This window comes from Solanum verrucosum, unplaced genomic scaffold, assembly GCF_900185275.1.
Source record: "Solanum verrucosum unplaced genomic scaffold, falcon-dt-bn FXZP01000051.1, whole genome shotgun sequence".
Taxonomy (NCBI): domain Eukaryota; kingdom Viridiplantae; phylum Streptophyta; class Magnoliopsida; order Solanales; family Solanaceae; genus Solanum; species Solanum verrucosum.
Genome location: NW_026020110.1, coordinates 1,220,320 through 1,247,140, shown reverse-complemented (window position 1 = coordinate 1,247,140; position 26,821 = coordinate 1,220,320). Strand labels below are relative to the sequence as shown.

General features: G+C 36.8%; 1 protein-coding gene across 2 annotated transcripts in view; it reads left to right on the top strand.

Annotated features, from left to right (window-relative positions):
* LOC125825308 (THO complex subunit 2) overlaps positions 1 to 16,615 on the top strand; it is a 51,883-nt gene extending 35,268 nt beyond the window's left edge. For both annotated transcript variants that reach the window (XM_049504650.1, XM_049504652.1), the window contains 11 exons: positions 863 to 966; positions 1,314 to 1,494; positions 2,164 to 2,345; positions 2,494 to 3,100; positions 3,228 to 3,332; positions 3,838 to 3,993; positions 4,083 to 4,163; positions 4,688 to 5,074; positions 9,693 to 10,853; positions 15,559 to 15,857; positions 16,463 to 16,615. In XM_049504650.1, coding sequence (XP_049360607.1) covers positions 863 to 966; positions 1,314 to 1,494; positions 2,164 to 2,345; positions 2,494 to 3,100; positions 3,228 to 3,332; positions 3,838 to 3,993; positions 4,083 to 4,163; positions 4,688 to 5,074; positions 9,693 to 10,853; positions 15,559 to 15,857; positions 16,463 to 16,532 — 3,333 coding nt within the window. In that variant the 3' untranslated portion in view covers positions 16,533 to 16,615. The remainder of the gene's footprint in view (positions 1 to 862; positions 967 to 1,313; positions 1,495 to 2,163; positions 2,346 to 2,493; positions 3,101 to 3,227; positions 3,333 to 3,837; positions 3,994 to 4,082; positions 4,164 to 4,687; positions 5,075 to 9,692; positions 10,854 to 15,558; positions 15,858 to 16,462) is intronic.
* Positions 16,616 to 26,821: the final 10,206 nt, after the last annotated feature.

Genomic DNA, 26,821 nt, shown 5'->3' with positions numbered 1-26,821 from the left:
AGGAGAAACTTTTATCGTTAATTTTTACCTTGACTTTTTAATGGACTATGGGGGGAGAAGAGAATGGCATTTTTGTCATTATGATGTTCTATCTAGGGATTAGTTATCTTTGGATTGTTATTTCACAACAGTTATGGAATAAATAATCTTGGGATTGCTTATCCTAGATTAAAAGCTCAACCATACGTTGGATGAACTGATCCTGTATTTTATCTCGAGGTTGTTATACAAGTTCCACAAACCAACAACTCCTTAATGACATGACTTGGTTGAAATTGTTTACTTTAAATGCTCATTTGTTACAGGGGAGGGAAAATGAAAAGGCATCTGGAACTCTTACCACCACTTATTTAGTAATGGTAGTAAGGGCAATGTTGGTACTTTGCATATATTTATCTTATCTTCAAAAATTCTTCTTTTATTTCATAAACTTGTTTCCAGTTAAATACATTTACGTAAAGTGGGATTTGTTATAGATAAACATAAATAATGTACCAATCAAATGAAAAAGATAAATATAAATAATGTATCTACACTAATTTGTTGGGTTATTCAAACATTTATGAATAGCTACAACATCATTAAAAAGCCTTGGGTACATACAAATCTATCAACCCCCCTCCCTCTCCCGCTCCAGCCAAAAACAAATAATCGTATTTTGGCTTGAGGTGTCTTTCTGACGTTGTAGTTTGTCTATGTTGTTTTCACTAGTAAACTCAGTTTTGCACAAATCTTAAATATATGGTATTGCAATTCATTTGGGATTCCTCTTGCACCTGGATGTGTGCCTGCTGTAGATCTCTAATTTGACATTTAGCATCCTGATTTGACGGAGTGTCCTAAAATATGGCTCTTCTTACAGGCATTGATTAAATCAACTAACAGGCTGAGAGATGCTTTGCTCCCAAAAGATGAACCAAAGCTGGCAATTCCACTTTTGCTACTCATTGCTCAACATCGTTCCCTGTAAGCATATACAATACTGGATGTGTCCTAGAAAAAATTCATAACCGAAATACAAATCATGTAGTTATGAAGAGTAAACATTTTTCCTGTGAAAATCAAGTCCAACTTCTTTCCCTGACTCCTATTTGAAAGATGCTGAATTTACTATATCTGGAAGGATTGTGTTGCTTCCTTCACATCAGTTTATACATTTTTTTGGGCTCATCCAATGTGATTTCAATATTATATCGATCGAGATCCAATCAAGAGCCTGGAGCTACTTCTCGTGCTTGAACACAGATTCCTTTATTACATGTTTCAACAACTGTATTAATTGATTTCTTTTAATCTTGCATTTTACTCTGCAGGGTAGTTATAAATGCGGAAGTTCCATATATTAAAATGGTCAGTGAACAGTTTGATAGGTGTCATGGAGCCCTTCTTCAGTATGTGGAATTTTTGTCTAGTGCAGTGACTCCAACAGCTGCCTATGCTGTTCTTATTCCAGCTCTGGAAGAGCTTGTACATTTGTATCATCTTGATCCTGAGGTTATCCCGATTTCTATTGGTGTCTTCTAACTATTCTTATGTTTCATGTGATTCTTCTTTTAATAAATCTGTTGAAGTCTTGGGTCCATGTGACTGAGAGGGCATCTCAGATTTATTTATGTTAAAAGGACATAATTGTCATTTTAAAAGACAAAATAAGAGCCTCCTTAACCTTTGTTCCGTGATAAGAGCACGACGCATGGCATGTCGGTTAAGCACGTTATGAGTTCGCTCTTCTGGGACTAATGCCGGGTATATTAAGTAGAGAGAAGGGTTGGGGGGGTGAGTCCATTATCTCCCAATTTTCGAACTATGTGCTCGCTAGCTCTCTGGATTTCTTGGTTATAAAAAAAAATCCAAAATAAGATTTGAAATGAATTGTTATGGAGTTTATATTACAATTCAAGAACTGTTTTGATGTATATCCAAAAAGGTGCAAAGAGGTTGGTGACCTCCATTGCACTTCAAGAGGCCCCTGCCCAAGTGGCATAGTCTGCATTATAATTTGTGGCAGCGAGGATCCTTAAAAAATAATGGCAGCAAAACTTTCCATCCAAATGTTCTCCTCTTAGGTTTTTTCTAGGTCTTCTCTGTTCTAGCGTTTTCACAGCATTGTAAGTAATATGCTTCAGTATTTCCTATAACACATGCGATTTCTTACCTCCTCAGGTAGCATTTTTGATTTATCGGCCTGTTATGAGGCTCTTCAGGTGTCAGAGAAATTCAGATGTCTTTTGGCCTTCAGATAGTGATGAAGCAGTGAATGCAGCCAATGCTGAAAAGGAGTCTGAAAGATCAGACTCATCTGCTTACTTACTCCTTGATCTTGGTTCATCTCGGAAACCTATCTCGTAATACTTTCTGACCTCCAGGCTCGAGTAGTTAGATAGTGTTATTATATAAATGTTTTGCATGTACTTGTGTTTGTTGCACATAATCTATTTTCCTGCTTGTATGGTCAATTTAAGTATTATTCAGCCTTTCTTATCTTATGTGTAGATGGACAGATCTTCTTGATACCATCAAAACAATGTTGCCTTCAAAAGCCTGGAATAGCTTGTCCCCAGACTTGTATGCCACCTTTTGGGGTCTTACACTATATGATCTTCATGTTCCTCGATCCCGTTATGAGTCTGAAATTGGTAAGCAGCATGCTGCTCTAAAAGCTCTGGAAGAACTTTCTGATAATTCAAGTTCTGCAATCACAAAAAGGAAAAAAGATAAAGAAAGAATTCAAGAGTCTCTAGATCGATTGACGACGGAGCTTCAGAGGCATGAAGAGCATGTAACATCTGTTCGAAGACGCCTGACTCGTGAAAAGGATACATGGCTGAGTTCCTGTCCTGATACTTTAAAGATCAACATGGAATTCCTTCAGCGGTGTATATTTCCACGCTGTACATTCAGTATGCCGGACGCTGTGTATTGTGCCGTGTTTGTTAATACTCTTCATTCCCTTGGAACACCTTTCTTTAACACTGTGAACCACATAGACGTTTTGATATGTAAGACACTACAACCCATGATCTGTTGTTGCACCGAATATGAAGTAGGTCGACTAGGAAGATTTTTGTATGAGACATTGAAGACGGCTTATTATTGGAAGGTATACTTCAATACATCTCTGTTGCACAATACCTTCAATGGACTGAAGTAGTAGTTTGACTGGCAGTTTCTAATAATGTGCAGCTATACTATCTACCTCTTCTAACTTTTTAAATTTTAAATTGAAGGGTGATGAATCAATTTATGAACGTGAGTGTGGAAATATGCCTGGATTTGCCGTCTATTACAGATATCCAAACAGTCAGCGTGTTACGTATGGGCAGTTTATTAAGGTTAGTCTGTGACATTTCATATGTATGGGAAAACATGAGTGCAGTTCAAATTTGTGGGGAATAAACTGAGCTCAGTTCCTTACTTGCCCCTATTGTGATAATTTGGCCAATCACTTCACTTCCAAAGATTTTCTCCTTAGGAGCATTTCTCAGCAGCTGAAAATGAGCGGTCTACAAACAATATGGATTATCATCCTAACACGTAAATTTGTGATTGAATTTTACTTCACAACACTAATTTTCTTCAAAAAGTGTATATAAGGTGTCCTCTTTTTCATGAGGTGGTCCTCCTTTACTCTCTCTTTCCTCTACTTCTCTTTTTCTTAAGAATTTTTTGTTGTCCTTATTTGATATATTAGATATTCTTTGTGACTTCCACCTTTATCTCCCATTGTGTGATACAAAAAAGTTATGATGCTTTATTTCTTTTATTCTACCTGTCTTCTTGGTTCCTTATTGTTAAATACTCTTACCTTATTACTTAATAGTTGCAATTCTGCTCAAGGTACACTGGAAGTGGAGTCAAAGAATCACGAGGTTGCTCATACAGTGTCTGGAATCAACTGAGTACATGGAAATCAGAAATGCTCTTATTTTATTGACAAAGATCTCCAGTGTCTTTCCAGTTACTCGGAAGAGTGGAATAAACCTTGAGAAGAGGGTAAACCTGATTGCAAATACAGAATTGTATCTTCAGAACTCTAAAACATCAAGCTCATAGGTTTTTGCTTTTATTCTTTGGTCTTCTAGGTTGCCAAAATTAAATCTGATGAAAGAGAGGATCTCAAAGTATTGGCTACAGGGGTTGCTGCAGCTTTGGCATCTAGAAAGGTAAATCTTGGATTAAAGCTTAATCATAGTTTTTAACTGATTCTGGAGCAATACCTTGCCTGACTACAACTGTCAAAAACCATATTATATGGTTTCTTAAGAGTTTCTACTTCTGTCAACTTGAGTTTTCTTCTTGTTACCATTTTTCCTTTTTCCTGTGGAGGGCAGGGTGGCATTGGCTGGCGAAAGCCTGAGATGAAATATTACGTATTTCCTTCCAATTTGTCCCAAAAAAATTAGCACTTCTCATCTTTGGACACGTCCCATGTTTACGCTTTTTTGCTTTTAGTGACGTGCTATTATTTGTTAGGACCTGATGTGACTTCATGGAGATAAAGGGTATGTCTGGCAGTATTTCTTTCTTATATTCCATTCAATTCCATGTTCAGTAAAACATTAAAAGAAAAATATTGGGGCAGTAACATTATTTCTGTTTGAGGTTATAATTACCTTGTGTTTATATATGCTGATTCAGGGACTTAATTAATTGATATTTGCAATTCGCTTGCCTTCTTTTTCCCCAGCCATCATGGGTGACAGATGAAGAGTTTGGAATGGGTTACCTAGAACTAAAACTTGCAGCAGCACCTGCTTCTAAGTCTTTGGCTGGTAATTCAGTGGCCATACCAAATGGGAGTGGGGCTAGTGTTTCTCAAGGTGAGCCTTCTAGTGGAAGAACCGTGGTGGCAGGAAGAGTAGTTGATGGCAAGTTGGATAGGCCGGACAGTTCTATGCCAAAACCTGATTTAGGTCAGGCAAAACAGAAGGGAAGTCAATCAATTAATGGACTAGATGTGCAATCTATGCCATCTGCTACCCTGCAGTCTGATACTCCAAGTCAAAACTCTACGTGTAGACCATTGGAAGAGAGTACCATAAAAGCTGCTTCTAAGATGTCTGGCGAGCAGGAGGTATGTTTCCTACAGTATTGACCTTCCTAATACAACCTAATAGATGTTAATTTAGCAAACATCTTTGTGGATTTCTTGTGGCTATGCCTTTTGAATTAAGTGTGTGATTGTTGCAAATTATGTTTACATCGATCGTCGTACTTGATACTTGTAAGAGCCTAGAGTAGTTTATGTCTAAATGTAGTTGTATTGAGCTTCACTTTTTTTATTTTATCATAGTATCTTAAATAGCCACCTCTATTGATTAACTACCAACTATGATATTGAGACGGTCTTGTAAACCATTCCTAGCTTAGTTAGTAACATAAACTTTGGTCCTTTATGGAAGTCCTTTGTTGAGTAACTTGTATTCTGATGGAGCATGTATGTTTCATTCATGATGGATGTGTTCTTTCACATCTTCACTAATTTAGCATCTCTTAGCTCGACAATTATTCCTACACAAATTATCAATCTTAACTAAATTTTTGATGTGCTGTTTTTTCATAACTACTTAATAGTTTTTTGTCTTGTAGACTTGTAGTTGACTCTCTTGATAGCACTAATTTTATTCAATAACTTTTTGACCTCGTGGAACAAAATTTTTGTGGCTCTAGTTCCATCGTGAAATGTCACACCCCAATTTTTAGGCTTACCTGACTGGCACCCGACACTCTACTAGCATCGAGAGAACTAATCCTATTTTACCATTTTGACACTCATATCCATAATAAGCAATAAGAAACAACAATAATAAAAGAATGATCAAAGTCTGGGTCTTTCAACCCAATTATGAAAAAAAATGAAACTAAGACGCCTCCACTGGATCTATAGCGGGGATTCACCAAAGTATATTGGATGGAGGTGATGCCTAACTTGTGACACCGTCACCCAAAACACTTTTCTCTTTTAGGAAGGAAATAGAAAAAGGTCTCGTTAATCTCCCTTCAAAAGGTGGGATGAGATTTGTAACATGCATAATTATACCACAATTTACATAACAGTGTCCCGTCCCAAATTATCCCCTAGATGTGACTGTCTTTCGCTAACACCACCTATCAAGCGAACCAGTTCTCCATTCACTTAACCACTTATGTAAGTAATGAGAGGTAATGAGTGCAATTCCAAACACATTAATGGTCATTAGATACAAAATAATTGTCTAACCAAATTTATATCAACTATGAAGTCCAGCTAGCCTAGATTGCACACTAAGACTATGGAGCATCTAATGGAATAGCATGAGTTCTAATTGTCGGGCATGCAAACCTCTATAAAAGAAAATAAATGATATAAAATAGATAGAGTTGAAACGACACCCTCCATGAACGATGCAACGTCTCACCTTAACAACTGATACGTTGAGGGTCCTCGCAATAGGCTTGTAACGTGAGCTCACTGCGTGGCTTTAGTTGTTCCTGGACTTGCCTTCCTTGTGGCACGAGACCATCACAAGGCTGGGTGGTCAGCTGAAGAATCCCTCTCGTGATGTGTTTGTGGCATGAGCCCTTATACTAGTGCCTAGGAATGAGTATCTAGTGAGCTTGTGTTGGGGGCTAACGTTACTGTTGCTTCCAATTGCACGTGCAAGTGTACGTGGTCGCGCAAGTAATACAGTGGCTCTAAAAGAGCTGGATTATCGAACCCAAAGGACTTCACTATTTTACTAAATTATACTAGTCTAATTATTTATTCAAGCGTGACAAACAAGTTAAATTTATATTTGAATACTAAGAATGTAAGAATAAAATAATAAAATTACTTACAATAAGTGGCGCAATTCTAGGGCTGCAGCTTACTAAGAATTCATGTATCACATCTCTTGCAGAGATGTATTAACTACGGTTATCAAATTACTGATTTACAGGGTTGATTTTATGATCATGTTCTCTCAACCTCTAATTGCTTACTCCAATTGCTTACTCCAATTGACTGTCTAACTATATTTTGTTTCGTAACCAAGCTCGGTGTTCGTCCGGGTGTCAATCTTGAACATGAATTTGAACAAGTGATTTGTTAGAGAGATCGAGCTCTTTGTATTCTTTGGTCTATCTACCTCTCTGTCTCTCGAGTTCAAGAATAGACAATATATTTATCTCTATGGTGATCAAGCATGAAATGCTAAAACAAGAATACAAAAGTCATTTAAGCGATAATCAACATTAATTCAAAACAGTCGATGTTCAACAATTACTCGTAGCTACAACCCCAAAACAAGGGTCTTTAGCTACTAATGTCTAACAAAAGAAGAAAAAGAATCCTAAAAAGTATGACGACTTCGTATTTGATTGATGCCCGTTCAAGAATTATTCCAATGGACTATTTATAGATGTAGAAAATTCTAAATAAAATAATTGAGTCCAAAATAAATTATGAATCCAAAACGAAAAGGAATCGGGTCTTCCGCGTGAAGTTGTGTCGGTTTCAAATTTTGTGAGTGTCTTCTGATTTTGACACGTGGGTAGCTGTTTTCAATTTCAATTCTACCATTCACAATTCACACTTGATATATTATACATTATTATTGAATTTAATCCATTAAGCTGCTTGCTTGATTTCCTTTTATAATCTGCCATCTTTAATTCATTTTAGCTCCAAATTTCATCTTTACACCAATTTACTCCTACAAATAAAATATACTATTAAACACAGTTCATAAAATTAATGCTAAAAAAGGACAAATAAAAATACTAAGTGTGAGGCAAATAATGATTAAAAATATATATTTTTGGCTTCACATCACTTACTGCTCTTGCCAGGCACTCTCCCTCAAAAACTTTAAGTTCTTCACATTAGGCATGCGATATGATGCCATGACACTGCATTGGACTTGATTCCATCATTCCATTTTGATACTTTTAGCCACTTAACACTTCAATATAGTTTCCATCTTGCACCATGCACCATGCACATATGTTAACATGTCCCAATGGTCCCACCCACCACGCGTGGGTCCAAACATACATTGGGGTTATTTTAATCAGGTTATTCGGTTCATAATTAACCCGAATCAACCTTCATCAAGGATTTACATATAAGTTGTTTTCAATATCATGTCAAGATTTTGGCCAACTTGATATTTTAAATGGGTAAAATGTGGGTTTCAACCTATATTTTAGCCCGTAATTGTATGGATCAAAATGGGCTTGCCATGTATGGGTTTAATTCGCAAGTTGTAGACACGGTATATGTATTCCATACAACCAATTTCAGTTATCCCTCAACTTGCTGCTACTTCAACACTTCTAAATCGTCATTGAAGATGCTTCAACAGTTCAACCCATTTGTTCCTCTCAATCTCATCATAGTGATTCTCTGCATCTAGTGGGACCAATTTTTTTTGGGAGGAAATAAAAATATTGAAACCAATGTATAACTTATATCAGTGTTATCAAAAAGCGAAACGTGCAAAAAAGCTCTTAGATCCTTTGGGGATTTAAGTGCAAATTAATTGTGGGCTTAATTGAAAAAAACGCAAATTGAGGAAAACTACAACTATGTATGTGTAGTCCAATATTAAAAATCGAAAGCATGAATAATAAATATAAGGACAAAGAAATTTAAAAAACATTACAATGTGAAATATCAGTTGTTTAGTGTCACATCTTTAGGATTGCACTCATTAGCAAGGAAAATTATGCCTCAGAGCTTTGATGACGCTGAAGTGCTCATAAAGCGTGACAAAGCGCTCAACATGTTCTGCGCTTGTAGCTTAAGCGCGCCTTTGACAACACTGACATATACATAATGTGTAGTAGTCTAGTAGATGGCTTAGTAAAGTCATTGAATAAGAAGCACTTGTTCTACTTGTGAGGAGAGAATGATGGCTCAATTATACCTAAATTATCTAGTAAATTTTTTTACTATGCTCCATTATTTTATTAATATTGTTTATGCTTGATTTTTTTTTTTTAAATTACTTTTTTACTTTATAAATAAGATATATTATCCTATAGATTAGACCACAACAACAACAACAACAACATACCAAGTATAATCCACAAGTGGGCTATGAGGAGGGTAGAGTGCACATAGACCTTACCCCTACCTTGGGAGGTAGATAGGCTGTTTCCGATAGACCCTCGGCATAGATAAGTCCATAATATAAATTAGAAACAGAAAGTATCATAATATTTAAAAAGTACAAAAAAGAGCATAGATTGATAATTCAGATAGTTAAATTGGTATTTGGACAGTGGAAAGTCTAAAATATCTGGTTGAGTGTGCTATAAGCATAGTTACTTTTGAGTTTTGAGTAATAGACTCATTAGTTAATCCATATTTTCTTAGTTTTGTTAGCAGTAACGTACTATATATATATATTAAGTAGATTCATTGAAGAACCAAAGAAGCTAGCAATTCAATTCTACAATTTTAAGCAGAACATGAATTTTAATGATGTTTGAGATTTAAAAAAAATGAAGATACAGAAGAAATGGGTTAGACTCATTTTTTACCTAACCCAACCCGCCTATTTGCCACCCCTAATTGTTAGTGTGTGATATGTATTATGAAGCAACCGCTTTGCTTTCCTTTTCAATGAATCTTTCTGCATATGGATGGATCCTTCATTATTCAGTTGAGTAGTTCTCTTTTGTTAACTTGTTTGAACTTAAAAAATATTCACCCTTTTCTGTAGGGAAGAGCCACAGGCAAGCGAGCTACTCCGGCTGGATCTCTCTCAAAGCAACAAAAGCATGATATTGCAAAAGATGACAAGTCTGGGAAAGCTGTTGGAAGAGCATCTGGAGCTGTTTCTGGTGATGTTAGTTATCCTTCTGAGAGCAGAGCAAGTGGGAGTGTTAATGTTTCTACTACAGTTTCAGGGAATGGTAGCATGTTTTCTGCTGCACCTAAAGGTGCAGCTTCATTGACGAGATTGTTAGATCCTTCAAATGAATCTAATGCTGAACTTACAACTACTAAATCTGCTGATCTGAGGGTTTCTGCTGGAAAAGATGATGTCAGTGAAAGTTCTGATGTGCATAAGGAGTCCACATTGCGTCTGGTTCATTCGCCTCGACAGGATGCTTCTAAAGCTAATGAAAAAGTACAGAAGAGATCTATTCCCGCAGAAGAGCTTGATAGACTGAACAAACGCCGGAAAGGTGAAATTGACGGTAGAGATATTGAATGTGGTGATGCTCGTTCATCGGAGAAAGAACGGTTAATAGATGCACGAGCTGCAGATAAACTTCATCCAGCAGATTATGATAGACATGGATCTGATGATCAAATATTGAACCGAGCCTCTGAAAAGCCTCTTGATAGATCAAAAGATAAGGGTGGTGAAAGACTTGAGAGAGACCCCAGAGAGCGAGGGGACCGTCCTGATAGGTCTCGCGGTGATGATGCATTTGAAAAATCAAGAGATAGGTCAACGGAGCGGCATGGAAGAGAACGTTCCATTGAGAGAGCACATGAGAGAGTTGCTGATAGGAACTTTGATAGGTTGAGTAAGGATGAAAGGATCAAAGATGACAGGAGCAAGCTGCGACATAGTGAAGCGTCTGTAGAGAAATCTCTTACAGATGATCGGTTGTATAATCAAAATTTGCCTCCACCTCCACCACTGCCTCCTCACCTGGTCCCGCAATCCATTAATGCAGGCAGGAGAGATGACGATTCTGATAGACGTTTTGGAACTGCCAGGCATAGTCAAAGACTTTCTCCAAGGCATGATGAGAGAGAGAGACGGCGGTCAGAAGAGAATAACACATTGTTGCAGGATGATTTGAAGAGAAGGAGAGAAGATGATTTTCGAGATAGAAAGCGGGAAGAGAGAGAACTTTCAATTAAGGTAAGCCTGATTCAAATTTCATGCATAATTGTTCAAGATACAGTGGACAGTTTAATTGTTGATGTTATTACGTTATGCCCACAATTATTATTGAACTTTAGGCAGGTCACTGGAACTGAATATATACTATTATGATAGTTTAGAATTCCATTATCCCTGAGACTGACAGGTATACACATTTTCTGTCTGTATAAAAAATAGATATTCTACTTGCTCGTTGCATGCTATTCTGAATTCTGACATTCTAAATTTGGTAATTCCATTTGAAGTTATTCCTATTTGCTCATATTTTTTTTAAAATCTTTGATCGTAATTCAAAGTTAGTTTTGGCTATATATCTGTAGATCTAAGTTTAATGTTTCTAAGCAAGCATCGAAATGGAAGTGAAGCCTCGTGAAAGAAACAACATGTTGTATTGTCAGTCTATCTCCTTTCTAGAGGCCATTTCCTTTTTTTAATCTTGCCCTCTATATTTGACCTTTGTTCTTAAATTGAAGAAGCTTTCCGTTTCAAGAGCGCACTTCATTTCAAGAGATGGTATCAACACATGAAGATTGTTGAAGAATACATTTCTAACATATACTCTTTAGCGTTATCACTCCTTAGAATATGCACTGAAGCATTGAATTGAGTTTTGGCTTCAGCACATTCGACACATAAGTTGGCACACTACAGAGTGACTTTGCATAAAATAAATGGAAAAGGATTAAAAATGCCCTTAAATTATGGATATTGAACAAAATGGCCCTCAGTTAATAGTTTAGTCCAAAAATGCCCTTGCCATCAATAGATTGGTCAAGAAATTCCCCTACTACTAATAGTTTGGTCCAGAATTGCCCCTATTTTTAACTAATGGCTCAAAAATTCCTTTTTCCTGGTAAATTTATTAGTATCTTTTTTCTTATTAAATCCTTTCTATTCCTGATAAAAATATTACTTTCAAAAGAATCCTATTCTTGTTTCTTTTCTTTCATAATCACTTTAACTAATAAATAAGTAGAAATTTTGCCTTCTTTCTTAATCTCATTTTAACAATTAAAATATAGTAACTCCTTGTACCTCTTTAACTGAATATATAAGTCATATATGTAAAGATCATATTTAACCCCAACATTGATTTTCATTTACACAACTATAAAAGAAATTCTAATAAAATAAAAAATATTTTTATTTCTTCATGTGGTACCTTGAGATTCCTACATTTGTAGAAGAAAGAGAATGGTCTTCTGAATGAGCATTTTTTCTATTCCAACACTAGTGAGGACTTCTTTATACAAGTCCTTTATGAATGTTTAACATGGATTCCTTTCTTCTCCAACGCCTACCAAAGAACCTTGCTAGGCACTCTAATCATATGCTTTCTTTGGATCAACGGATTCCGTGTGTGGATCTTTCTTTCTCGCCATAAATTTTCATCCATCTTCTCAACAAGAATATAACTTCCATTGTAGGTCCATTGGGAAACAATAACATACCTGGTGTAGTCCCATAAACTAAGTCTAGGGAGGGTAGAGAGTACATAGACCATACCGCTGCTGCAAAGATAGAAAGATTATTTTCGATGGACCCTTGCCTCAAAGAAAAACAGCCTCAAGTAGACCAAAAAAACAACAAAAGTGAAAGCATAACAAAACATACGGCAACTTCCAACAAAATAATACAATGATCAAAGTAGAAGAAACAACAAATAGTAATAGAAACTAAAGGAGAAGAAACTATAGGAGCAACACTTCGACTACTAGTATGGACGGATAGCAAGACAACACACTACTACCTAGTAACCTCCTACTCTAATCTGTATCCTCGACAACCTCCTATCTACAGGCATGTCCTCGGTAAGCTGATATTGCCTTATGTCTTGTCTAAGCACCTTTCCCCATTACTTCTTCGGCCTACCTTTACCTCTCCTTAATCCCGCCATAGCTAACCCCTCATAGCTCCACACCTGAGCATTTGTACATCCCCTTTTCACCTGTTCGAACCATATCAACCTCGTTCCGCATCTTTTCCTCCATCGAAGCCCACCCATCTTTTTCCCGATATCCTCATTTCTAATCCTATCTCTCCTAGTGTGCCCACACATTCACCACAACATTCTCATTTTTGCAACTTTCATCTTTTGAACATTAGAGTTCTTAACAGGCCAACACTTTGCCTCATACAATATAGTTGGTTTAACCACCACTTTGTAGAACTCACCTTTAAGATTTGGTGGCACCTTCTTATCACACAAGTCTCCAGATACCAGCCTTCATTTCATCCACTTGCACTAATATAATGAATGACATTCTCATTTCCCCATTTTCTTGGATAACATACCCAAGATACTTAAAATTTCCTCTCGTTTGAATAGCTTGTGTATGCATTACTTCCATGCCAGCCTCATGTGTTACATCACTGAACGTGCACTCCAAGTATTGTGTCTTGGTCATGATCTTGCTCAACCTGAACCCTTTAGACTCTAGGATGTCTTGTAATCGCTACCTTAGAGTTAACCTCATAACTACGTCATCCGCAAACAAACATAAACCTAAATTGGTTCTCAGTACCTCTTGTAGTGTCCCTAGTGTTTTGGATGATGAAAGACAGTCTGCCTCGCCTTTTTGAATGAGGCACCAATTAATACTAGAAACTTAAAATATTTAATTGCATAGATAGATAACCAAAATCTAAATAGCAATAACCTATTAACAAATATTTCAATTGAAAAACTAAAAGTAAATAGTAGATACTAAAAGTCAGAACTTGAATGACTCAATAATTCATATGGCAAGCAATACTAAAACAGAGGAATGAGAAAGAGGAAATTGGGCAGATTGCAGTTTGAGGAAGAACAAAACAACTGCCTTACTTCTTAATGAGAAAGAAGGAAGACACGCCCGCAAGTCGAAAAAGAGAAGAAAGAAGAAGAAATGAGAAGAGTTGACTTTGACGTTTGAGGTGCGTAAGTCACCTAATTTTACGTTTTAAAGTTTTAAATTGCCGAGTCAAGTTTTTTTTTTTTTTTCACAAAAGGCGATGCCTATGTCTCATCGCCTCTCGCCTTTGAGACCTTGCCTCGCCAGTAATAGGGCCCTACTTCGCCTCGCCTCTCGCCAAAGGCACGCTCCTTTCACGACACTGAGTGTCCCCAAGTCTACGCTTTATCAATCTATATAATTCATAAGCTTAATGCCACGATATTTCTGACAACTTCAAATATCTTCTTTATTCTTATAAATTAGAATCAAGATCCTGCTGCTTGCATCAGGCATTCTACCATTTCTTAGTGTTGTATTGAATAGGTTGGTATGTCATCCTACTCCAACCTCTTCATACCTCTATGGCGATTCCATCTGTACTCATATTTTCTGTTGCATCCTATACCTCTTCCGATCTCATTCTACAACTTTAGCTTGAGTTTTAATTGTGTAAGAATGTATGTAGATCCCAATTATTGTTCCTGTGGTTCGAGTTGGACAATTGCTCAGTTTTTTTACCTCAGTTGCAAGTTAACTAATATTTTTCTCTAGGTTTTTTAATTTCTAATGTGATAATATGCCCAGAGTTCATATTTTGACCAGTAACATGAAACTAGATTCTTTAAAGTATGGAGGGAGTAGTTTCCCTGTTTTGGGTTATATTTGGCCCCTGAGGTCTGAGAAACAACAAACTAGGCTCCAATTACCCTATTCAAGAGGAGGAAGCATCACAACTACTAAAAAGTTTGTACTAGGAGGCAAATCAAGGAGATTCATTTATTTCTTAAGCAGCTGGAGGAACTTCAAGTGGTATTGGGTAGGCTTCCCAAAGAGTATAATGTGCTCATGATGATGATTAAAAGTGAAGACTGGGAGGGTTTGGCCAAGGTTGACCATTGACTAAGGCCCGAGTGAACTAAAGTTAGAAGTAGCAGGGTCACTTACTTTGAGGCCCATGACAATGTAATGGTTATTTGGCTATATATCCATCTTTAACTTTTTTTAATCATTTGGACTCTCTTGATAAATTTTGGGTTGTGCTTAATGAGCTTGCCTCAATATTTAGTACTAGTGGAAATAGTTTTAGGTTAAGAGTCTCTAACATTGGAAGACATTGAACACTTATGAGGACTAGGTTTGCCGTTTGTTTGCTTGTCTAAATTTTATGCATCAGTTTGCTTCCATATCTTGTCGTCATGACTATCCATCTCTTTCTTTTTAATCATTTGACCTGCAACACTTCTGAGTTCTTGTCTTCTTATACTTCTGTATCCACTGACATGTTACCTTATTGAGATGTAGCAGCTGGGATATTCTTTCCTTACACCTTTTGCATCCTCTTTCCAATTGGGGTGATAAGGATGGTAGAAACTAATTTCTTAGTTGGTTTTCTGTGTTGGCTTAACAATAATACTCAAATATTTTCTAATGCTTCCTTGCTTAAAATAACTTCCTGTCTTCATATTGGTCAGAGGCATGTATTTTCTTGGATTTTTTTTAATCAATTTTTACTTTAATTACATATTAAATTTATTTTCTTTTGTGTAATATTTGCTACGAGTTTGGAGTGACAGTGTAAGTGTGGATTCATTTAGTTGACCCTAACTTGTTTAGGATTGGTTTAACTATGTTTTGTAGTTTACCTACTTGTTTCAAAGGTCAGATTCTTTCTAGTAAAACCCTTGAGATCTCTTGCTGCCTTGTTGCATGTTAGTGGTTACTTACATTTCATTTGTGTGTTGTAGGTAGAGGAGAGGGAAAGAGAGAGGGAGAAAGCTATCCTCGTGAAAGAGGATATGGATCCAAATGCCTCAAAGAGGCGTAAACTTAAGAGAGAGCATATGGCTTCAGAACCTGGAGAGTATTCAACCGCTGCTCATCCTCCTCCACTTTCTATTAATATGACGCAGCCCAGTGATGGAAGAGATAGGGGAGAGCGGAAGGGTGTTATTGTTCAGCAGCGTCCAGGTTACTTGGACGAGCCAGGTCTTAGGATTCATGGAAAAGAAAGTGCCAGCAAAGCACCCCGTCGTGATGCGGACTCGTATCCTTATTGATAAATGTGCATACAATTCCTTAAGAGTTTTCTTTTGACCATCTGCTGCATAAACCAACATATGCAACTGTTTTGTTTGAATGGAAGATTTTGTTTTTTTTATCAGCAATGCCTTGGCATCCAAAATACAAGTCTGGCTAGAATTGTACAATGCTACCAATCTAATGGCCTTTTTAGTGGTTGTCATCTGATAGGCATGGTTTTTCTATCGGTGGTTATCGAAATCCTCTACTATTGCATACTGTACTACTATTGAAAAAAATACAATTATAATTAGATAAATTTTGGTGCATTTGTACTATTTCATATAATGTACCCAAAATTTGTTGCCCATATTTCACTTTCAGGGGTTTGTGAGTTTTTTTTAAAGTCAATTTGGTATCAATGTTCAAATGTCATTTATGATTCCATAAATTGATATACTACATGAAAGGTACAATGATTTTGATGTAAATAATCTTTTTTAGACTGCATATCTTATCAACTGAAATTTATCTTTTGAGAACTCAACTTGGGAAGTGTTGTTACAAAGGCAGAGTCATGACTTGCCATTGAAGTGTGCTTATATTTGATGCCTTAACTATGCACCACAGTATGTATGACAGAGAGTGGGATGACGACAAGAGGCAAAGAGCTGAGCCCAAGAGGCGGCATCGGAAGTAATTGCTGAACCACTAGACAACTGAGGTTCTGCCGAAGTAAAATTTACTTTGTTCTTTTTGGGCTTGTGTCATATATGTTCCCAGACCAATTTTGTTTAGTCAATTGTTTATTAGGCCCTTGAAGAGGCTTGAATTACTACCTGCATGTAGGTAGGCAAGAAGGATGTGTTTCTTTGTGGCAAATTGTTTCGGAACTCTCCATTTACATTATATTACATGTCATATGTGTATACTGCTTACAATTTTGGAAAAGAGAAATATTAGGTGGCATGGCTATTTTGGACTGTTTATTTAGCCGTTGTTTGAAATGTAAAAAATAAATGGCCACTTTTGACACTAGTATTTCTACCAAATCGCCCCCCCCCCTCCCCCCCCCCCCCCCCCCCCCCCCCCGATTAGATTATGGTCTAGCACTAGAAGTTTAAGTTCAAACTTCATAACTTGTTGCACTAGTTTGATGTGTCCATGCAGGTAATTCAAACAAATCATGTAGTCTAAATTCAACAATCCAGTTTGTATGGTGTTCTAAGTTTGAATCCAAGAAGATTATTTACATACAGCTATAATTTTATTGGGTAATGTCATGAGCTTAATGCTGGATATGTCGGAGCATATGGTATTGTGGATTTAGTTTTTTCTTAATGCTATTGCTGGTGCTTAATCTGAAAGTTCTTTTGATATACAATGTCTATTGATGATTGGAAACATCATACACTTGGGTTTTAGTCGACAAACAAAGCATCAACCTGCATTGAATACGACACCTTTGCTTGTTATAAGACGAACATCTCGTGGATAAACTAAATTAGATGCTTCTATTTCTTATTCTTTTCAATTTCCTCATATGAAACAACAAAAATTCTATCCAATTTTTTGTAATAGACTAGTAAACATTTTATGAACTACAATCTTGCTATTATGGTAATGGTGGTCGGTAGTGGAAACTATCGATTGTGGTGATTGATGATTATTAAAAAATGTGGATCGTGATAATTAATGATCATGGCAGGTGATGATATCGGTAGCTGAAAATAGTAGGTGATGGATGACATGTAGCAGTGAGAGTAAAATGTAGTAATGAATTGTACGCCCCAAAACTAAATGAGGTGTGATTGGCACTTGGTATCTCATTTGAACGAGTTAGCCACTGAAATATACTAGTTGACTAAATTGTGGATCGAGAAGGTCAAGCAACACAACATAATACTAAGCCTAGATCATTAAAATCATGACCGGAATAGCAAGAAGTCACACAAACAAAGGTAGACAAGCCAAAATAATGAAATACTAGCTCATACTTGAACTTCAAATCCTAGTATAGGAGTCGAAAGAGTCCCTACCTGGATCTACTTGCACAAAACAAAAAATATAGCTTCTTCAAGCAACAGGACGTCAAATCACAATGTACTGATAAGTAATGTGGAAAATAGAATCATAAATAGTTGTTGTAAAAAGGGTAATAGATATACCAACTCTGATTAGCATTCATGGATGGCGCTTGACCTCATAATAATCAAATGTGCACAATATATATATATATATATCCAACCAAATGCTAGCATTGTGGTCTCTTTCAGTAGCTAATTGACATCATATTTGCCAACTTGTGGCCATCTGTAATATAAACATAAACGTGTTGGCAAATAGGCCCCCTTCCCTTCGATTATAGCTTGGAGTTTAATGCATATACCATGTGATATAAACTCTGAATGCATATAGTGTCGTAATAAGAACTTAGTCAGTTTTGGCTCTTTGGTACTCTTATTCTCACAATCTTGCACCGTAGAACCTCATATGCTTTCCGAATAAACTTAAACACTTTACTTGAATTTATAAAGTTAACTTAAACCTGAGAATGCTCATAAAGATCTTAAAGTGCTTCAATTAGTTTCTATACATGTTTCTTTAATAGTTTGTAGAAGGAAGTATTTCAAAAAATAAAACATATCCTTTAGTAGTTTAAACATACAAATTGTATTTGCGAGTTTTAAAAATCGACATATTAGTTTAAAGTTTTTCAGCATACACTTTAACAAGGAAGGAGAGATGGTTGCAAATTCTTAGTGTCCCTTCATAATTTTTTTTAAGTCGCAACAGTCAGATAAGAATATGAATTCATATATATGGACATATAGTAAAAAAAGTCGACAAAATGACCAATAGATGTCAAAGACGCTATATAACCAATCGAGAGGAATACCAACATAATAGATTTATGAACATACTTCAGTTGCGATCCCAATGCCTTTCAAATAAGGTTTTTCTAGCAATAGAATAGTAAAATATCGCATTTGATGTTTTAAGAATTTCCTAAATTTGTGTTCAAAGGAAGGACATAGCTTAGCCTTAACATACCTTTCGAATGAACGTTTGAATGTCCATAGTTTCTTTACGGAAGTTATTACTTACATCCTACGATTCACAAACACTATATATACACACACTTAAACACACTTATAAATAGTTTTTAACTGACAAATTTTCTATAAGATCATAACTTGATGAAATGTTTGTAGAACTTCGTAAAAACTATCATAAAAGAGTCCCGAGATGGTTAACATAGAAAATCAAATGTAAAGTTTGAAAACTAAAACTATCAGGTTCTATCTTCAAAAACGTTTTCCAAACACAGCTAATCGAAGGAAAAATGATTGTCACACATAAAGATCATGTTTCTAGGTACGGGGTAAACTTTAATGATGAAACTGCTAAAAATGAATCTTGATCACTCAAGAACTGTCTTAGAACCCATTTTCTCTATGTTAGGAACTATAATGAAATGTTTTAATGGCTTACAACGACAATAAGCTGCCTTATATTAACTTTTAATCGGACCCGGTATGTGACCCAATTTCAGCCTAGATACTTCGGTGAGGGTTTGATGTGTGTTGAAAACTAGATTCACGGACCTTTGTTTTTTAAGGTCTGGTACCCTTTGAAATATTTATTTATTGACAAAAAATCTGAGACATTTGATTTCAATTTTAGAAAATTTATACAAGAAACTTACGATAACTTTTGCTGACTTTTATTTCGCAACTTGCTTGACTTCAAAAATCTAACATAAGACTATTGTGCTATTATAATACCTCCCAACACATTATTTTTAGCATATTAAACTCTCTTAGTTTTATCCCAAAGGTACAAGTTCCCTTAAGTTTTTTGAACGGGTGGGATGCTACATGAGCCATTTTCAAATCCACCTTTTGTTTAAGGGATTCCTTTATGCTAAAACATTAGTTTAGTTCCTTGATATTACCATTCATTTGAATCTTATTTTTCCGATGTGCTATACTAATTCATATACACCTCATATATCCATACAAAGCTACATATATTATGAAAAAAAACACAGTCTCACATTCTCCTCCATTTAAGAACATTCGTCCGCGAATGGATCAATAAAATTCCTTGGTTGCATTTCTTTGCTGCTAATATCTTATTTGCAAGTCTGTATTTGTTAAGTTCACAATCCTTAAATCTATTTCTGAATATTTCAACTACAAGGCTTCATATAACTATCTTGCGACGAAACATATAAATTGATCTTTTAAGTCATTTAAAATCCAATTAAGTTGTTGTGTGAAGATGCGACTCACCTTAAGTCATAAATAGCTGGGGGCATTTCTTCCCTATTTCCTTCTCGTCTTCCCAGGTCATTTCACCAACGTAATTATTTCACCATAACACTTTCACATAAGCCAATTCTTTAGTGCAAAACTTTCTTACATGACGTTATAAAATAGTCACTAGTACATTAGCGTAAGATAAGTCTTCAGAGATGCAAATATACTCAACGGGCATAGTACACAAAGGATCTCCTGTGCACTTCCACAACATATATACATCACATAGAGGATTGGACACTTCCAATTTTGAAGGCAAATCAATCTCGTACACCACCCTACCGATCCTCCGAATAATTTCATAAGACCCAACATACCTGGGACTGATCTTTTTGATAACGCTCAACTACACTTCATCCGATTCTAAGTGTAGGCGGTCACTAACAAGTATAAACCCAACAGAATTGGGGTAGATCCCACTGAGAGTGATACAATAAGAATTTGATTAAGAAGTAAAATGGTGGTCTAATCGTTTATAGTTGTATACATTTTCAAAACAATAAAATAAATGACAGGGGGTTGACAATCAATGTCAAGTTGGGGGATTAGAATGAACAATTAACAACTATGAACAACCGGGAGTAGACAAGTAGAGAGGATTTCTTGAGAGTGTGATCAATTGAATGCCAATTTTGCAAAATGGGTGATTATTATTTACTAGAAGTCATCGAATCTTAGCGGGTAGGTTAGAATTTAGATGCAATAGTCATTTCTCAATCAACTATCACGAATCAAGCGAGTTCTTTCGAACCTCGACAAGCATAACACTTATGAACAACCCAATACCTCAATCAATCTATTTTTTCAAGCTAGATTGGTAGGATTGAATTTAGATCCACTTTCTCAAGCTAAGTCTGTAGTAAACCAATCACTACAATCATCAACTAATAGTTTTAACTCTAATACTTCTTTCTCAAGCAAACTTAGAATGCTAAACTAGAATTGCATTTGCAACTACAATTCATCAATTTAAAACTCAACTATTAATTGAATGCGCTTCAAAATGAGGGTTTTAGCCAAACATCATAAACAGTAATAAATCGTTACCAACCATATGTTCCATCAGATTAGACAACAATCTACGAGTCTTCAAATGCTCTAATTAAAGCTCAAAATCAAAACCAACCCTAAATCTCTACTCAATAAGTGTAAGAACAGTGTTTAGAATGTTGAGGATTAAAAACCCAGAACTGGACAATGCGGGAACTCTCCAAAACTCCTTTTAAAACTGTATTTATATGTTCCCAGAATTTTAACTTCGGAGTCACTCGGTGAAATAAGTCGGGCTTCGCCGACCTAGTCGGTGATGCACTGAGTGCTCCTTTCTATCGCCTTCTTGGCTTGGCTCTTCACCTCTTTGCTTCTGTAACTTTAGGCGCAAAGTCGACATTGCCGATCCACTCGACGCATCGCCGAACCATCAGTTTTCTCACCGAGTTGGTCTTGTCCATGGGCTAGCATGCTGGAACTTTTGGCGAGGTGAAGGTCCACTCGGCGACTTGCCGAGTAGCTTTGGCGAGTACCAGGCTTGCTTTTCCTCAACTTTTTTAGTTTTTTTGCTCCTTTTTGCCCGTAATGCCCTTGCCTTGCTCTTTTGCCTTCATTCCTACAAATTAGCATTTTAACATCAGTTTAGAGAATAAAATAGGCATTGAGGACACTAAAACATTGGATATTAAGCCCTAAATGAGTCGAAATCCCCGACTCATCAACACCCCCAACTTAAACTTTTGCTTGTCTTCAAGTAAAAAATAAGATCAATCAGTTCAACAGAGATATCTACAAAAAGTGCTACTAGAGACTCAACATGAATCCACATGCTACCCATGCAATGTTCAAATGTGCACTATAAGTTTCAAATTGTGACTAGTCATCATCAAATAGAAACCAAGCTCACAATGCGTGCTTCAAATGTAAATTCAAGCTCAACAAAAGTATTCGAATGCTCTCACATCAAAAATGTCATACCCACGAAAAGGACTCTACTTAGTGTGACTTTTCAGACATCCTAGGACTCTTTAACCTAGTGCTCTAATACCAAGTTTGTCACTTCTCGAGGCTACCCCTGGATGTAAACACGGGACCTAGGATCACGAGTGACCCAAAGCTAACCCTGAGCTGGCATATCATAAGGAAACTGAACATATCTATGTAAAAATGAACTAATGCGAAAGCTAAAATATGAGATAACTAATAGTGGGGAATACCCATAACTTGTCTGAATATATATAATATACTAAGAGTTTAGTGACACTGAACAATCACTCAAAAACTAAAGTTGAATCTAAACTATGTTTGAAAAAGCCTCTACTAACTAGAGTTGGTGAGACATGTTCCCAGCTAACCCTAGCAAAACTGAAACTGAAATAAAAGACTAAATTTGAAAACATGTCTATTGTCCTCGAAGTATGAGGACTCACCACTAAAGCTGCTGAATATGGATCGGGAATCGATCGACGTATGATCTGAATGCTGAGGACCTGAACCTACATCATGAAAAGATGTAGCGCAAAGTATGTGTCACTACTTGGAAGGTAATGAGCAAGATAAGATAAAAGCTGAACAAACATATAAGTTGAACAAAGCATAACTGAGCAATGACATAATCTGAACATAACTGAAATATTGATAAATACTGTATAGAATTGAACTGAATGCAATGACCAAGTACATAACATGCTGAGATTGAATACTGAAGTATAACTGAAAAACTGGTCGAATGCACTAGATTCTGATTGTGGGAGCTACTATTAACCGACATAAAAACACGTGAACTAAATGTGGAGTTCGATGTATACGCCCCATCGAGAGGACCCAATATACCTTGCCAATGGTATAAAGGCATGACTGGGGTGATCACTAAATCTGATGAAAACAAAGGGGACTTATAAACCTATGGGGGCACGTAGTTCTAGGACTATGAGGGTACGTTGAACCCTAGTCCAACTCGGTGCTAAGTCTACTCCCAACTGGAATGTATATGACACAACTTAACTAAAATACTGGATTAGCTCAATATTCTGACATGCTAACTAAGAATGCAACATTTAAGTATTGATAATGAAATATTCAAAATCTGAGGCATGTATATCTGTTTATCTGACCTAGCTAGTGTAATTCATGAACTAAACAAATCTACACAACTAGAGTTCTGAGTTTCATGCAAGGAACTAAGCAATAATTTCACAAAAATATGATAATCTGATTAAGAATACTATAACAGCTAAATCACATCCAATATCTAGGATTTTAGAAACCCTAGGTCTAAGCAAGATATAGCGAATCAAGAATCTGACTGAATTCTAGGGACCTAGTGGATGAAAGGAATCCATCACTGAAATCCCACATACCCGGTGAAGAATCACAGAGAAATCTTTTGATTTTGGGACTAGAACTGAAGAAAACTTGCTGCGTTCTTGGAAGGGTTTTGAGTCACCTCTTTCTCCTCTTTTGTTCTAAGCTTGGTGAATTCTGGAGAATAATGGTTTAGGGCAAAATATGACTAGAATAATCTAAAAATGTCCAAAACGAAGTAGTTTATGGATAAAATAATAAGGAAAAAACCCTATTATCTCTAAACTAAAAGTCGACTGGCCCATCGATCGAGCTTACTGACGGGCCGTAAGTCGACTGACGGTTCATCCTGTCAGTCGTCGTTTGGCTGTCAGAGGGCTGAAATCTGGGGTCTGAAACTAAAAGTCGACTGGCCCATCGATGGAGCTGACTGATGGGCTGTAAGTCGATTGACGGTCCGTCCTGTCAGTCGTCGTTTGGCTATCAGAGGGCTGAAATCTGGGGTTTGAAACTAAAAGTCGACTGGCCCATCAACGGAGCTGACTAACGGGCCTTAAGTCGACTGACGGTCTGTCAGTGCTCTCCATCGGTGGCACATGTCTGAAATTTTTCCTTTTTCAAATCTGGGGTGTTACAATATCTATCCCTTGGGAACATTCGTCCTTGAATAAAGACTAAACTAGCTGGGTATGGAGGGAAGGAGTTGCAATCCCTACCACTAAGTACTAGAAATTGATAACTGACTGAACTGAGTTCCAAGAACATGCACATATGCTAAAATGCAAGAACAACTAAAGGAACAAGATACTAAGGTTGAATTTACATACGAGTAAACTGAGAGACCGAAGAGGAACTATTATCTCACACTGAAATGGAATCGAAAGGAAAGAGATGAGGATACTTGGCAGTCATGGCTGCTTCTTCTCCCCAAGTAGCTCCCTATACGGACTGACTGCTTCGAGTTTATCAAATCTCATCACCCCTTTCATAGGTAGTACTTTCAGGAAAAAAAACCCAATTATCTATCTCAAACTCTACGTCCCTTCTCCTTACATCTGCATAGGACTTCTATCTTAAGTCTATTTCAGATGAGCTAAACTTTTCCCATAGCATCATGTACCGAATCTGGCCCAATCAAGGTTGCTTCACCTACTCATCCACCTTAGGAACACATAAGCGACTATTTTCCCCTTGGGAGAAAACCTCTACTTTCTGCTGATGAACTTCACCTTTTCAACTGAAGCAGTATAAGATCACTATCTTGTTTTTCCTTAACCTCCGCTACTAATGAAGATTCCGATCTAGTCTGGACTATTGTATCACCATCTGATGTGTCCATAAGACTAACTCCTAAGCGAGCAAGCCGATGAACATCTTTTGCTAATACCTTCTCCTTTTTCCTCAATATGTGCCACACTACCTTTTAAAGATCATCTTTCTGGCCTTAAGGTAAGAGATAATTCGACCTATAGGCACTGAGCTACTATCCTTCCATTCTAAGACTGGCTCGTTTGGAAACTGAAATCGAATGATCCTAGTTCTACAATCGACTAAGGCATAACATGAATGTAACCAATCCATGCCTAGAATGATATCAAAATCTACCATTTCTAACTCTACAAGATCTGCTGAGTTGATTTTCTAAGAGATTGTGACAGTGCAATTTCTATATACCCGTCTAGCTATAACTGGGTCACCAACTGGAGTAGAGATTGAGAAGGGTTCTGAAAGAGTTTCTGGACTGACATCGAAGTTTACTGCTACATAGGGAGTTTCAAAAGTCAAAGTAGACCCTGTTGTCTTTCCACTGAGTGAACCATATGTGAGCTACATCCTTAAGCTAGTAGGATGCCAACTCCACCCTATCACTACTAGTCACTTGCATCATTTCAAAGATTTTCTTAACATCATCAATGAAGTTCCGTGGGTGCTCACCAACTTGCGACCCTAAAAACTCAGGCGGATTCATCTTAACAAAATCTTGAACCCTAGCTGCGACTGATCCACCATTACTATTAGTAGGAACTGGACCTGCTGATTGTTCTGGTTAGTTGTACTCTGAGCCAAAAGCTGAATCGCATTTCGAAACTCTTCATTAAAAACCTCATAGTCTGGGACTGGAGGAACTGCATTAGCATTGCATGCATTAGTATTCCTTGGGTAAGCTCTACGATGAGGCATGATCTGAAACGCGTAACATTTAATTAGAAATGAGAAGTTGGATCATACCTTATGCACGATAAGAGTAGCAAAGAAAGTGAAGTTTTCCTAAAACACTTTGCAGCCTCCTTCTTATTAGATGTGGTGCACTTCATAACCACGAAAAGGACTCTACTTAGTGCGACTTTTCAGACATCCTAGGACTCTTTAACCTAGTGCTCTGATACCAAGTTTGTCACTCCTCGAGGCTACCCCTGGATGTAAACACGGGACCTAGGATCACGAGTGACCCAAAGCTAACCCTAAGCTAGCATATCATAAGCAAACTGAACATATCTATGAAAAGATGAACTAATGCAGAAGCTAAAATATGAGATAACTAATAGTGGGGAATACCCATAACTGATCTGAATATATATAATATACTAAGAGTTTTGTGACACTTAAAATTCACTCAAAAACTAAAGCTAAATCTAAACTATGTCTGAAAAGCCTCTATTGACTATAGTTACTGAGACATGTCCCCAGCTAACCCTAGTAAAACTGAAACCGAAATGAAAGACTAAATCTGAAAACATGTATATTTTCCTCGAAGTATGAGGACTCACCACTGAAGCTGTTGAATATGGATCGAGAATCGATTTATGCGTGATCTAAATGCTAAGGACCTAAAGATACATCATGAAAAGATGTAGCGCAGAGTATGCGTCAATACTTAGAAGGTACTGAGCATGCATGATAGGATAAAAGCTCAACAAACATATAATGTTAACAAAGCAAAACTGAGCAATGACATAATCTGAACATAATGGAAATACTAATATATACTGTATAAAACTGAACTGAATGCAATGACCAAGTACATAACATGCTGAGACTGTATACTGAAGTGTAACTGAAAACCTGGTCGAATGCAGTAGAGTCTTACTTTGGGAGCTACTATTAATTGACATAAAACAACTTAAGCTAAACGTGGAGTTCAATTTATACGCTCCATCGAGAGGACCCAATATACCTTACCAGGGGTATAAAGGCATGACTGTCGTGATCACTAAATCTGATACCCACAGAGGGGACTGATAAACCTACGGGGGCACGTAGTTCTGGGATTATGAGGGTATGCTGAACCCTAGTCCAACTCGGTGCTAAGCCTACTCCCAACTGAAATGTGTATGGCACAACTTAACAGAAATATTGGATTAGCTCAATA